At 44.8% G+C, this 15,191-nt stretch overlaps 1 protein-coding gene across 1 annotated transcript in view; it reads right to left on the bottom strand.

The window, feature by feature from the left end:
• LOC138664145 (gastrula zinc finger protein XlCGF57.1-like) overlaps positions 1-15,191 on the bottom strand; it is a 122,577-nt gene that overhangs the window by 97,801 nt on the left and 9,585 nt on the right. The window contains exons 2-5 of the mRNA XM_069750588.1: positions 4,200-4,349; positions 3,964-4,077; positions 3,757-3,880; positions 2,064-2,158 (exon numbers count right to left, since the gene is read on the bottom strand). Coding sequence (XP_069606689.1) covers positions 2,064-2,158; positions 3,757-3,880; positions 3,964-4,077; positions 4,200-4,277 — 411 coding nt within the window. The 5' untranslated portion in view covers positions 4,278-4,349. The remainder of the gene's footprint in view (positions 1-2,063; positions 2,159-3,756; positions 3,881-3,963; positions 4,078-4,199; positions 4,350-15,191) is intronic.

The raw sequence follows: 15,191 nt of genomic DNA, 5'->3' as shown, positions 1-15,191 counted from the left end.
CTAAGCGCGGCCCTGCGCTTAGTAACCCGATGTTTACCCTGGTTACCAGCGAAGACATCGCTGAATCGGTGTCACACACGCCGATTCAGCGATGTCAGCAGGGAGTCCAGCGACGAAATAAAGTGCTGGACTTTCTGCAGCGACCAACGACATCACAGCAGGATTCTGATCGCTGCTGTGTGTCAAACTGAACGATATCTCTAGCCAGGACGCTGCAACGTCACGGATCGCTAGCGATATCGTTTAGTGTGACGGTACCTTTAGGCTTTGCAGATGCCTTCTTAATCCTTCTGACTCTTGGACCAAGTGGCAACCTCCCTCCGGCACTAATTGACACACCTGGACCTGGGTGTTTATAGACTCCCAGTCTGCTTCTGGGAATCGTCAGCGATATGCACATTTCTCACTTGTCAAGGCTTGAAGCTATAGCAGTCGGGTATCTTCCTCTCTGGTGCTATTGGAGGATTTCTGATGTTACCTCTCTGAGTCTGCTCAAGATAAGTGCCCCCCTTGTTCGTCTACCCTCTCTGTCTTTAGTTGAAGTGGGGACTGACTAGTGCACACAACGTCTTCTCCCTAACCAGGGCCTATCGCTAAGGATCAGTCAGGGATTAGGTTCCTGCTCTGCGATAGGTGCAGAACCTATAGAAGGACATTTAGGGCAGATGGGGTGATGTTAGAGCTCCCTAGGGGTCTCCACTCCTCACTTCCCTAGTGTTTGGGCTCCCCCTCATCTCCTCATATTGCACTTAGTCTTCCCACACTGTGCATGACAGACACCCAACTAGTAGTGCATTGGATCTTCAGAATGTCGGCACTTCATTGAGTCATAGATTCCATTAGATGGTGAAATTATTCCGCAGGAATAATGGCCCATGCAGACAGGATAGGTTTATGAAGATGCCTAAAATTAGATGGGTCTGACTTGCTCTTCGCACATTTACCTCATCTCAGGATTAAGATCTGGGGACTGTGAAGGCCGGCGAAGCAAGAAAAAGAAAACACTGCACTGTCATGATGAAATAGTCCGTGACCATACGACCATTGTGACAGGGTGCATTGATTGTCCTTCTGCAATAGTGTAAACCGCCGTCATGAAGGCATGACCTTGGTCTTGCACGATACTTTGGCAAGTCCTAGTGTCCAATCATCTGCAGCTAACAGACGTCCCAGGATGGACAAAGAAACCATCCCCCACACTTACTGCACCTAATGAAATGTTGAAATCTGGCAGCCTAGCAGCACTGGGATCCTGGGTTCAAATCCAACCAAGGACAACATCTGCAAGGAGTATGTTCTCCCCGTGTTGGCGTGGGTTTACTCTGGGCACTCTGGTTTCCTCCCACACTGCTAATAAATATGGATAGGGAATCTAGATGCATCAGAAATCTGGAATCATGAGACCATTTAATATTTTTCACTGCTCAATTATGTAATTTTTGCACTCTTTTGCACAATTACATTTTCCCTGTTTCCCTTAGGAATCAATGTAACTTGATCTGGCTGTCTGCTGTTGTAGTCCATGTGTGATAAGGAATGCTGGATGAGTGTATTCAGACACATTCGTTGGACACCAGTGCTTTATTCATCTGCAGTTGCATGACTGTACATCTCATGCTCAACAGATTGATTCTTAATTTCCTTTAACGAGTTGTTTACATCCACAGGATCCACTCTGATTAGATGCTTTTTCCTTCATCACAATATAATCAGTAAACGCTTGACAAGATTGTAAATATAAAACCTAAAAGGTTTTTTTTTTTAAATACTGGCCCTGGCTAGTCTGGCACTGATGATTAATGTCTCATTTGAAGTCGCTCAGAAGAGTAGATTTTTCCACTCTACCGTGGATTCACACTAAAGCTGAACCCTAGAAAACAATTAATTTCATGTTGCAGTCCAAAGTCACAGGTTTACTGTTCATAAAGGAAGGCTCCATGAAATCAATTCTATCTCTAATAAATTAGTCTTAATAGTAGTGGATAAAACAAGACTGAACATAAGACCTTGACAGTCTTCTACACATCATCAGGAAAATTTTATGGAACCTTCTCTTCATCTACCTGATCTTGAAGAACATTGAGGTTTTCGTCTGGACTGTCCAGTGGATGAAGAGGACGGGAACATCTCTCTGATGCTATTCTCTCACTGGATATACCTTAAGGAAACAAATGCAGGGACTGAATTCACTCTTTATATACATATATAGGTGCATCTCACGAAATGAGAATATCATCAAAAAGTTAATTTATTTCAGTTTTTCAATACAAAAAGTGAAACTTGTATATTAGATAGAGTCATTACAAACAGAGTGATCTATTTCAAGTGTTTATTTCTGTTAATGTTGATGATTATGGCTTACAGCCAATAAAAACCCCAAAGTCATTGTCACAGTAAATTAGTATACTTTACAACACCAGCTTGAAAAAATGATTTTAAAATCGGAAAAGTTGGCCTACTGAAACGTATGTTCAGTAAATGCACTCAATACTTGGTCAGGGCTCCTTTTGCATCAATTACTGCATCAATGCGGTGTGGCATGTAGACGATCTGCCTGTGGCACTGCTGAGGTGTTATGGAAGCCCAGGTGGCTTTGACAGCAGCCTGCAGCTCGTCTGCATTGTTGGGTCTGGTGTCTCTCATCGTCCTCTTGACAATACCCCATAGATTCTCTATATGGTCAAGGTCAGGCGAGTTTGCTGGCCAATCATGCACAGTGATACTGTTGTTTGTAAACCAGGTATTGGTACTTTTGGCAGTGTGGACAGGTGCCAAGTCCTGCTGGAGAATGAAATTTCCATCTCCAAAAAGCTTGTCGGCAGAGGGAAGTATGAAGTGCTCTAAAATTTCCTGGTAGACGCCTGCGCTGACTTTGGTCTTGATAAAACAGATTGAGCCTACACCTGCAGATGGCATGGCTCCCCAAACCATCACTGATTGTGGACACTTCATATTAGACCTCAAGCAGCTTGGATTGTCTATCTCTCCATTCTTCCTCCAGACTCTGGCACCTTGGTTTCCATGGTCTAGTGTGAAGTATCCACAATCAATGATGGTTTCGGGAGCCATGTCATCTGCTGGTGTAGGTCCACTGTGTTTTATCAAGACCAAAGTCAGTGCAGCCATCTACCTGTTAATTTTACTGCACTTCGTGCTTCTCTCTGCCGACAAGCTTTTTGTAGATAGAAATTTCATTCTCCTGCAGGACTTGGCACCTGTCCACACTGCCAAAAGTACCAATTGCTGGTTTAAAAACAACAGTATCACTGTGCTTAATTGTCCAGCAAACTTGTCTGTCCATAATTCCATAGAGAATCTATGGGGTATTGTCAAGAGGAAGATGGGAGACACCGGACGCAAAAATGCAGACGAGCTGAAGGCTGCTATCAAGGCAACCTGGGCTTCCACAACACCTCAGCGGGTGTTGCCTCCATGCCACGCCATATTGATGCAGTAATTGATGCAAAAGGAGCCCCGACCAATTATTGAGTGCAATTACTGATAATTTTTTCAAGCTGATGTTATAACGTATTCTAATTTACTGAGATAATGACTTTTGGGTTTTCATTGGCTGTAAGCCATAATCATCAGCATTAACAGAAATAAACACTTGAAATACATCACTGTTTGTAATGACTAATATGAGTTTCACTTTTTGTATTGAAGAACTGAAATAAATTAACTTTTAGATGATATTCTAATTTTGTGAGAAGCACCTGTAATTATAGGCTATGTGTAATTAGTGTTGTCTATTACCTGGTGATGTGAGGGGCTGGGGAACCTCCATCATGACGTCCTTGTACAGATCTTTGTGTCCTTCTAAATACTCCCACTCCTCCATGGAGAAATAGACGGTGGCATCCTGATACCTCATAGGAACCTGACAAATACAATAATACAGTCATCACTCCGATCTCTTTGTAGCGTTACTGTATAATGTCCCAGAATTCCCAGCAGTGTCACCTCTCCAGTCATCAGCTCAATCATCTTGTGGGTGAGTTCTAGGATTCTTCCCCATCCCTCAAACACAGGGGCCTGACAGCGCTCAGTAGAAGTCATGTTCACCACTATGTAATCCTGGTTATGGAGAGACACATTAAAAAAATCTCACTACAGACATTTCCAGAGTCCTCACCTCTCCAGTTCTGTTATTCCCATAGATAAGAATGATGTAATGTGACGTCATCAAAATCTCTCACCTCTCCAGTAAGCCGGAAGAGGATCTCTAGGGTGAAATCTAATATCTTCTCCACCATCTTGTTCCTGTCATTATCCATCTTTGAATGGTCAATTAGGAAAATTCTATTATGTAGATGATTTCCACTGAGAGCATCTGATATTATGGGAATCTGGATGAGGTAAAGATGGAAAATCATGAAGAACGTCTTGTAAGAAAACAATTTCTGGAAATAAGGGCAAAGTTGAAGGAGCATTAACGCTTCTCGTAAGGAATGGAACTGCTTAGATCAGTAATATCGCTAATGCACGTTTGAGCAGGAAATACAAAGATTAAAGGGAGCCTGTCACCCCCCCCCCCCCCCCCCCCCAGGCGTTTGTAACTAAAAGAGCCACCTTGTGCAGCACTAATGCTGCATTTGGACAATGTGGCTCTTTTAGTTATGCTCCTTCCACTCGCTGAAATAAACACTTAAATAAATGTGCCCCCTCATACCGTGAAATTGCCAGGGAGGCGGGCCTTTCCCCTGTAATTAGATGCAGCACAGCCGTCATTCATGTCCCTTTGGTGCCGCCTCCTCGGCGTTGCTTGAAACTGTCCTGGAGCCTGCGCTGTTATGTTATCCCTTGTGCATGCGTAGTTAGCGCTGCCCGTCTTCTGACATCATTTGATGTCAGGATTACTGCGCCTGTGCGGCCGCGCTGCCCGAGATCCCGCCCCGCAGTGTCTTCTGATTTATTCACACTGTGGGGCTGGGATTCATGGGCATGCGCAGTGCATATGTTCGCCTCTCACTCATCTCCCTCCGCCTTCTTCAGACTGTGCGGCATCAAATGATCCCTAATCGCCGTGGTTTGAGCATGACGGGGTACATTTTATAAGTGTTTATTTCAGCATGTGCAAGGAGCATAACTAAAAGAGCCACCTTGTTCGAATACATCATTAGTGCTGCACAAGGTGGCTCTTTTAGTTCCAAACGCCTGGGGGTGGGGGTTGACAGGGTCCCTTTAAAGCGAACCTGTCAACAGGATTGTGCTGAGTAACCTACAGATAGTGTATGCCGTTATACTGATTAAAATAAAATGATACTTTGGTTGATGAAATTCGTCTTGCGGTTGTTGTTTAATCTTTATGGCTTCTGACAGGTCACTGACCCCCTATTTTACATAGTGAATATTTTATATACAATTTATTATATTATAAATATAAATTAAATACTATTAAATATATTTATATTAGTATAAATTATATTTGTCACTGCTGTGTCTCCCTACAACTTCAGTTGGCTCAGAAAAATAGAGCACCACAAAGTATGGGCTAAATGTTCTTGGTGAATACATAGCTCAGTTTTGAAGTGCCCCTCACTCATGTCCTCTGCAAAGAAAATGTCTCCTTGTAGACCCTGCCTTCTCAACCGTTATTGTCTTCTACTCCCTAAACTGTTCTCTCTATGCTCCCCTCCTCTTGAATATTAATTTACTGTCTCCTCATAGTTCCTCAACATTGTGTGAATGGATTAACTCTTTCCTCCCTTTCTGCATGCAACCTCTTTGCTGTTCCCTGCGTTATATCTCCCATGCAAACTATTATATAGGGGTTAACCCCTTCACACTTGTCCCCATGGTCTTTCCGTCTTCACTCCATGCTCTCCATAAATTGTAATACCTTTTGTCTGGCTTAAACCTCCGTCAGGGGCACTGATCTGACAGGCGCAGCTCACTTAGTTTAATTTCTCTATTTTCAGTGGTTTGTCTGGGAAACACCAGTACCTTCATAACTTTAAAGGCTGTGTGAAACCTGAGAAGCCTCTTGTGCTGCAGAGCTGCAGGAGATCAGATATTAGTGTTTTGGCTTCTCAGGTTCATTGCCCCTGAATGCGTCACACCTTTTACGATTAGAATTTGCTGTTTTTATTCATCCCAATTGTTTTTTTAGCTTGTTTTATGAATAGCTAGTGCTAAATTTGTGGATTTGTCATAGAAGGTTTTGTTAGAAATAAGAGTGTGCTTCTCAGGCACATTGCGCCCTAACACATATTCTCTCTCTTGCTTCTGCTTTTCTTCTGAAATTGCGAGGAGAATATTTGACTTGTCCAATGCCCTTCATGTTGAGCAAGTGCAAAATATACTGCTTGATGATGAGACAGACCCCTTACAGCTAGAAGATTTAGGGGAAGAAAGTGACATTGATTCAAAAGATGATGTGGAAGAATGTCCAGATGTGTCTGATACAGATCAAGATGGAGAGAGTGAGGAGGATGCTCAAGACATAGAAACATATTACTTTTCTGGTTATTAAACGTTTTTTTTTGTTTGTTTTTTTTACACCTGATTATGTGTATTCTCATTTATTACATTCCTATTAAAGGGGTTGTCCACTACTTTCAATTAACCCCCCAATGTATCCCCCCGGGGCCCCTAATGAACTGTGCAAATACCTTCTGTTGCCGTTTTCGCCTATGAGCGGCGCTATTCTGGCGGCTGAGTCCGGGTCACGTGACCCCCAGGGTGCAGCCGACGCTTATTTCCACCGACGTCACGTCAATTTCCAGACTCTGGAAATTGACGTGACGTCAGCAGCAGGCGTGACCAGCCTCCAGAGTCAGCAGTCACTCATCAAGAGTGACTGGGCTGTGGGCGCCTGCGGGGCTGTGCTGGGCGCGGGCGGGGCTAAGCAGGGATGATTGTGCGGACGCCGGTATGTGCGTGCGGGCGCCGGGGGTCTGCGCCGGTATGTGCGGACCGGCACCGGGGGTCTGCGAGCCGGCGCCGGTATGTGTGGGGTCTGCGTGCGGTTCTGGGGTCTGCAGTGGGTCTGCTGCGGGGGGTGGTCTTTGGGGTGTGTGTGTGTCTCTGTGTGCAGGCATCGTCCGATGGGACTACAAGTCCCATTGGGCTATGCTTGCTACAGTGACAGTGAGCGACACATTAGCCAATGATGGGACAGTAGTAGTCCCATCATCCGGCTAATGTGCTGAATATAAAAAAAAAAAACACATACACATATACAGTACATACATACAACACACACCATGTGACATGTAACATGTGACATCATGCAACATGTGACAACATGCGCCATGTCACATGCGACATGTGACAACATGCGACGACATGCACCATGCGATGACATGCAACATGCGATGACATGCAACATGCAGCATGTGACATGCGATAGCATGCGACAGGCAACATGCAATGACATGTGACAACATGCAATGACATGCACCATGCAACGACATGTGGCAACATGTGACATGCACCATGCGACGACATGCAACATCATGCAACATGTGATGACATGCAACACGCAACAACATGCAACATGCGATGACATGCAACATGCGACGACATGCAATGACATGCAACATGTGACATGCAACATGTGACATACGATAGCATGCAACAGGCACCATGTGACAACATGCAACGACATGCACCATGCGACGACATGCAACATATGACATGCAACATGTGATAGCATGCAACATGCGACGACATGCAACATGTACCATGCGACGACATGCAACATGTACCATGCGACGACATGCAACATGTACCATGCGACGACATGCAACATGTACCATGCGACGACATGCAACATGCGGCGACATGCAACGACATGCGATGACATGCAACAACATGCAACATGCAACGACATGCAGCATGTGACATGTACCATGCGACATTCAACATGCGATGACATGCAGCATGCAACGACATGCAGCATGCGACATGTGATGACATGCGACGACATGCACCATGCGACAACATGCGACATGCAACATGCCACATACAGTACATACACATAGAACATACATATAGACATACAGTACATATAACAGAGTACATACTCACCATCACGTGTCACTTTGTTCCCTGAAGCCAGTGTCATCTGTAAATAATATTAAAATAATAAACAAACACTATACTCCCTGATCCGCACAAATCCAATTAAAACGAGTGTCCCTCGAGGATCTCCCGTGGAGAGCAGGAGCATCAGCTGATGTGACTGCTCTCCAGGGGCTCCAGGAATACAATGATGGAAGGTATCCTTCCACAATGTATTCCTCACAATGTAATCCTACGCCCCTGTGAGAAAACAGTCCCTTGTCTCACTTTTGGCATTGCTGTGTGAGAAAGTTCCCACGCAGCTTTTTGCCATAAAGTGAGACCAGTGAACTATGGTAACCTCTCAGTGATGCACTGCAGGAGCCATTGTCTCCTGTCAGTGTGTCACTGAGGGTCCTATAGAGCAGTGACATCACCCGATGTCACTGTTCTATAGGGGAGATCGTTGTGGGGCACTCGTTATTAATTGGACTGCATTGGACGGGTAGTATACGGTTTATTATTTTACGTTTTTTGCAGGCCCTGAAGTATGGTTAAACGAAGAATATTAAAATACTTTTTTCTGGCTGTGTCTGGGTTTTTTTTTTAACTCTTTCACTACTAAAGGATTAATAATGGATAGGCGTCTTATTGACGCCTCTCCATTATTAACCCGGCTTAATGTCACCTTACAATAGCAAGGCGACATTAACCCCTTATTACCCCATATCCCACAGCTACAGAGGAGTGGGAAGAGAGGGGCTAAGGCTATGTTCACACTATGTGGTTTTTACCGCGGAACCGCCGCGATTTTGCGGCTGCGGTTCCGCAGCAGTTTTCCATGCAGGGTACAGTACAATGTTACCCTATGGAAAACAAAAACCGCTGTGCCCACATTGCGGAAAATCCAGGAAAAAAACGCGCTGAATTGCTGCGGAAAAAAAGAAGGACCATGTCACTTCTTTGTGCGGAACTGCAGCGGTTCTGCACCCATAGACCTCCATTGTGAGGGTCAAACCCACAGTAAAAACCGCAGATCAAAAAATATCTGCGGGTTTTATGCGATTATGGGTGGAGAAACCGCTGCAACAGGAAGTGCGGGGAAGCGGGAGGAAGTTCGTGGGCGGAAGTGCGTGGGCAGAGTGTGGTCCTGGATTCCGAAGTGACTGTCAGCATGGAGGCATACCGTCGCATGGGGATCGATGTCGGTCGTTTGATAGATTTGATATGTATGTGTGTGTATCTGTGTATGTGTGTGTGTATCTGTGTATGTGTGTATATGTGTGTGTGTCCCCATGCGACGATAGTGCCACCATTGTGCTAAGTCGCCGTATGGGACTACTACTCCCATCCGGTATTAGGATGGGAGAGTTGCCCCTGTGTCCGGCGACTTAGCACAATTGTAAAGTAACACAAAACACACACAATACACATACAATAAATGTAACATACATGACACACAGTACATATAACACAGAGTATATACTCACCAACAGCACACTGGTACGCGAAGCCCTCGCCCCTAGAAAAAAATCCAAAAATAAAAAAGCAAATCCATACTCCCTGTCCGCAGAATCCTTAAAACGAGTGTCCCACGCCGATCGCTTGCTCTCCGGCGATACACTGCCAGGAGCAAAGCTCCTAGCAGTGTATCGCGTACTGTTCCGGAGTTCAATGGCTCCGGCGTCTCGGTTAACGGCAGTACAGCTGCGTTGAACTTTCCCACGCAGCACTGCCGTTAAGCGAGAGTACCGGGGTCAATGAACGTCGGTAAACTTGCTCGCGCATGCGCAGTGACACACCGACAGGAGCTATGGCTCCTGTCAGTGTGTTGCTGCAGCCATGGAGAGCAGACATATCTCTGGATGTGTCTGTTCTCCATGGCAGATCTTCGTGGGACCCTCGATGGATTTCTGCGGACAGGGCCAGGGAGTATGAATTTGTTTTTTTATGTTACGTCTTTTTCAGGTTCGAGGGTCTTCAGGATGGATTGAGCGTACAATAAAGGGTTTGTCAAAAAGTGGGTGTCTTTATTTCATTAAAAAAATTTTTTCTAGTGTTTGTGGGTTTTTTTTAACCCTTTCATAGGATTAATAATGGATAGGCGTCTTATTGACGCCTCTCCATTATTAACCGGGCTTAATGCCACCTTACAATAGCAAGGTGGCATTAACCCCTCATTACCCCATATCCCACCGCTACACAGGAGTGGGAAGAGAGGGGCTAAGTGCCGGAATTGGCACATATTTTTGATGCGCCTTTTCTGGGGCGGCTGCGGGCTTTTATTTGTAGCCAGGGGGGGGCAAATATCCATGGCCCCTTTCCTAGGCTATGAATATAAGCCCACGGCTGTCTGCGTAGCCTTTCTGGCCTAAAAATATAGGGGGCCCCCAACAGTTTTTTTTTTTTTTTAGGGGCCCCCTATATTTTAGTGCCAGAAAGGCTACGCAGACAGCTGTGGGCTTATATTCATGGCCTGGGAACAGACAGGGGTATTTTAACCCCTTCCCGGGCCTCAAATATTGGCCCACAGCTGACTGCCTAGCCTTTCTGGCCTAAAAATATAGGGGGACCCTACGTATTTTTTTTTTTCGGGGCCCCCTATATTTTAGTGCCAGAAAGGCTACGCAGACAGCTGTGGGCTTATATTCATGGCCTGGGAACAGCCAGGGGTATTTTAACCCCTTCCCGGGCCTCAAATATTGGCCCATAGCTGTCTGCCTAGCCTTTCTGGCCTAAAAATATAGGGGGACCCTACGTATTTTTTTTTTTTCGGGGCCCCCTATATTTTAGTGCCAGAAAGGCTATGCAGACAGCTGTGGGTTAATATTCATAGCCTGGGAACAGCCATGGGTATTTTAACCCCTTCCCAGGCCACAAATAATGGCCCACGGCTGTCTGCCTAGCCTTTCTGGCCTAAAAATATAGGGGGACCCTATGTCATTTTTTTCGGGGGTCCCCATATATTATTGTAACCCTTTCATAGGATTAATAATGGATAGGCGTCTTATTGACGCCTCTCCATTATTAACCGGGCTTGCTTAATGCCACCTTTCAATAGCAAGGTGGCATTAACCCCTCATTACCCCATATCCCACCGCTACACGGGAGTGGGAAGAGAGGGGCTAAGTGCTGGAATTGGCGCATCTTTTTGATGCGCCTTTTCTGGGGCGGCTGCGGGCTTTTATTTGTAGCCGGGGGGGGGGCGGGGGGGCAAATATCCATGGCCCCTTTCCTAGGCTATGAATATAAGCCCACGGCTGTCTGCGTGGCCTTTCTGGCCTAAAAATATAGGGGGACCCCAACAGTTTTTTTTTTTTAGGGGCCCCCTATATTTTAGTGCCAGAAAGGCTACGCAGACAGCTGTGGGCTTATATTCATGGCCTGGGAACAGCCAGGGGTATTTTAACCCCTTCCCGGGCCACAAATATTGCCCCACGGCTGTCTGCCTAGCCTTTCTGGACTAAAAATATAAGGGGGACAAAAACACTTATTAGTGTTGGTGTACAGATTAGGATTATGGTTTTGAAAGCTTGAGTGTAGAGTGTCTTGCAGGTTGCAAACAAGCAGTGGCACCGGCAATTCCGAGCTTATCGTGAGCCCACCCAGCAACACATGTTGCCGCACGGGCCGCTCAGGTTTGACGGCGCCAGAGCTAGTTTAAACAACTGCACACGAACGTGTTTATTGGTGTTTGTTTTTTTAGTTTGTCCTTGGGTTCATGTAGGGGTTACTTTTAAATATATTCCAACTTTTGAAAACCATTTCTGTAACATTACTTGGTCGTTCTATAGAGTATGAAATGACACTATTGTATTCATTGTAGGTTCGTGATTATCCGGCCCTGTGGGACCCTTCTGATGAGTCGTACAAAGATAAATATTACCGTGAGCTAGCATGGACAAAAATCGTGCGTGACATGTTCCCGGAATGGGACAAGTATCCAGGGGCAACACAACAGCAAATTGGTAATTATAATTAAATTTAGTTAGCAAACCTTGATTTTATTACAAATATACTTTGTTTAGATCTCTAAAAAATTGTTGTTGTTTTTTGGAATTTTTTTTTGTAGATAAAGATGTGAGGCAACGGTGGCGCTCCATCAGGGACAGATTCACTAAGTTCATAAATGACTGTGCTAGGAGTGGCTCGTCACCGAGTAAAAAAACATTTCCATTTAGCGAAGAGCTCCAATTCATTGTCACCAGCCGGACATTGCGAAGGTAATTTACAATCCACTCCACAAGATTATTTATATATAATATGTGGTGATAATGCATGACTTACATGAAAACACGCGTTATCACTACACAAGCAAAATCGTGGACCTAAATGTTTAAGTAGCAGCCTATTTGCGGCATGTAAAAATTTGATCCTTCGCAGCCTAGAAAAATGTTATTAATGATCTTTTTTCCCCCCACAGGACGGAAGGAAACATGTCAGCAGCTGATGTGGATGAAAGCGACACTGAGGATGGAGCAGGCAGTTCCTCTGGAGCGGGAGGGACCATCTCTCCATCCATTCCCACAGCTTCTGCTGAAACCACATCCACTTCAGCAGCTGCTGCATCCACATCTGCTTCAGCAGCTGCTGAAGCATCTGATTCCGCAGAAGCTGTGAGAGTGGAGAAGAGAGCTGCCTATCCGGTGGCAGCAGAGAAAAGAAAAAAAAAAAAACAAAGAAGAACAATGAGGACCAAACAGTGCAAATTGCCTCGGACACCCTTGATTTTTTAAAAAAAATCTTCTTGCGACGACCATTGCGATTTTTTTTCATTTACTGTCGCAAGAAAGACCCGCTCACTGCCACCGGATAGGCAGTCTCTTTTTATGTCTATGGTCCAGATGTCCCTATAATTTGTGCATCTTCTAAATAGTGGTAATAACCATTGTAGTCAGATTTCTTATATATATTTTGGAGGACCCTGCTCCAATTTTGCCATATAACGAGGTTCTGATGGGGGTGTTGGGACTGTTCAGGCCCCGACATAGAACACCGGACACACCTGCAAGACCACAGTATTTGGGCAGCAGTCAAGGCAGTTATGCAGAGAGAGGAAGTTCTCAGCAACTGGGACCAAGTTCTCAAGCAGAGGCTACAAATTACATGTATTCTCCCGATTACACATATCTCCATTAAAAGGAAAATGGGCTACAGCTCCAGTTGGAAAAAAAAACACAAGAAAAACGAAGTACATTATCTAATATAACAGAAAAACCGTATTAATACAGAGATATTCGAATAATAGAGAACGGGTGCACCACAACATCCACTATCACATAACAGGAGGGGAGAAGGACATGAGTTGTCAAAGGAGTTAAAAATATATATATATATCCTGACGCTGCAGGAACATGTCAGGGAAAATGCCCCCCGAGGAAGCCGAGGGCGAAACGCGCATTGGGGCGTGTTCTAGAGGAGATGGAGAAGGGTAAGACCATTACATGAGGTAAATAGATCTTGCTGCAGTAGATAGGACTATGGGTCACTAGATCTTGGGACATTTTCCCTGACATGTTCCTGCAGCGTCAGGAGATATATATATATTTTTTGCCGTTAAAATAAATGAGTACTGGCACTTGAGGTCTCAATAGAGATGTACAGGGACACATTATTACTCCTTTGACAACTCATGTCCTTCTCCCCTCCTGTTATGTGATAGTGGATGTTGTGGTGCACCCGTTCCCTATTATTCGAATATCTCTGTATTAATACGGTTTTTCTGTTATATTATATTTTGTTCATTTTTAATATTTGAAATAAACTGACAATTTTACGGATTATCTGAGATAATGTACTTCGTTTTTCTTGTGGTTTTCTATATAATGGGAAGTATCTCTTATTAACATTCCATTTAGTTTTTGACAATCTGTGACAAGACCAATCTATGAGTATGGTCTCCGAACCTGAGCTTTTGTTTCTAGCTCCAGTTGCACGTTGCCTTTGCAAGGGGCTGTTTAATTTGGTACAAATATTTTGTGTTTGTTAAAATAAAGTTTTTTTTCAAAAATTATTCTCTTGTTTTCAGACAATGGGGACAAGGCCTCTGTGTCTGACGCTGTCCTGGGTATATGGGCAATCGATTATTGGTTTGGGGGTTGTATTAACTGTTATGTGTTCACTGCAGTATGAGTTATAGAATAGTTAATTTATAAAAACACCCCCCTTTTTTTGGAGCTACAAAGAAACAAAAGAAATTAAGCCAAAAAAATTTTTTTATTTAAATTACAACAAAAATATTTTTTTTGGGGTTACATGACATAAAATTTTTTTAAACACAATTGTGTTGATTGTTGTCGATTCAGATTCTTCGGGATCTTAACTTGTTTTCACAACAGTTAGCAGCGATGTCGGCAACTTTTTGGGGAGGGTCAGTGTAGATGCATGCTTCTCTGCTGGTCAGGCTGCCCAACACCAGCACAGGAGTATTGCCAGTGCACGGCACCTTCAGGACTCAAAGTAGTCAGTGAAGGATTCTCTCACACGCACACCAGAGTTGGACGGCCTGCCCAGACCCCCGTTGACCACTGGATTAAATACTGGCTGCTGGTACTCCACATCTACGTCAGTGTTGTACTCACGAGCATAGTTGTGGAGTACACAGCAAGTCTTTATCACAGCATCAACGGTGTCTGTGTCCAACTGAATGGCAGTGTGAAAGATCCTCCACTGACTGGTCATGATCCCAAAGGTGCATTCCACATATCTGCGTGCACGACTCAGCCGATAATTAAAAATCCTCCGTCGGGCATCCAGTGCCCTTCGTGGGTATGGGCGCAGCAGGGTTTTTGTTAAGGGAAACGCCTCATCCGATACCATCACAAAGGGTACTGGATGTGTGGAACCCGGCAAAGGTCTTGGGGCTGGGAGCGTTCCGCCATCTTGAAGAATTTGCATCCCAATCTGTGACGTTCGCAACACCCGAGAATCCCCAGTACTACCATAGGCACCAACGTCAATGGCAACAAATTTGTAATGGGCATCAGCCACCGCCATCAGGACCACTGAAAAATACTTCTTATAATTAAAGAAGCATGATCCTGATCGTGGTGGCTGCTGAACCCTTACATGTTTACCATCGACTGCACCTATGCAGTTTGGGAAATTGGCCACAGACTGAAAGCCTGCTGCAACCTGCAGCCAAGTCTCCTCGGTTGGGGAAGGCATCACGATGGGCTGCAACT

The sequence above is a fragment of the Ranitomeya imitator genome, chromosome 2, assembly GCF_032444005.1.
Source record: "Ranitomeya imitator isolate aRanImi1 chromosome 2, aRanImi1.pri, whole genome shotgun sequence".
NCBI lineage: Eukaryota > Metazoa > Chordata > Amphibia > Anura > Dendrobatidae > Ranitomeya > Ranitomeya imitator.
The sequence above is the reverse complement of the archived record's forward strand: the minus strand, read 5'-3'. Positions and strand labels throughout refer to the sequence as shown.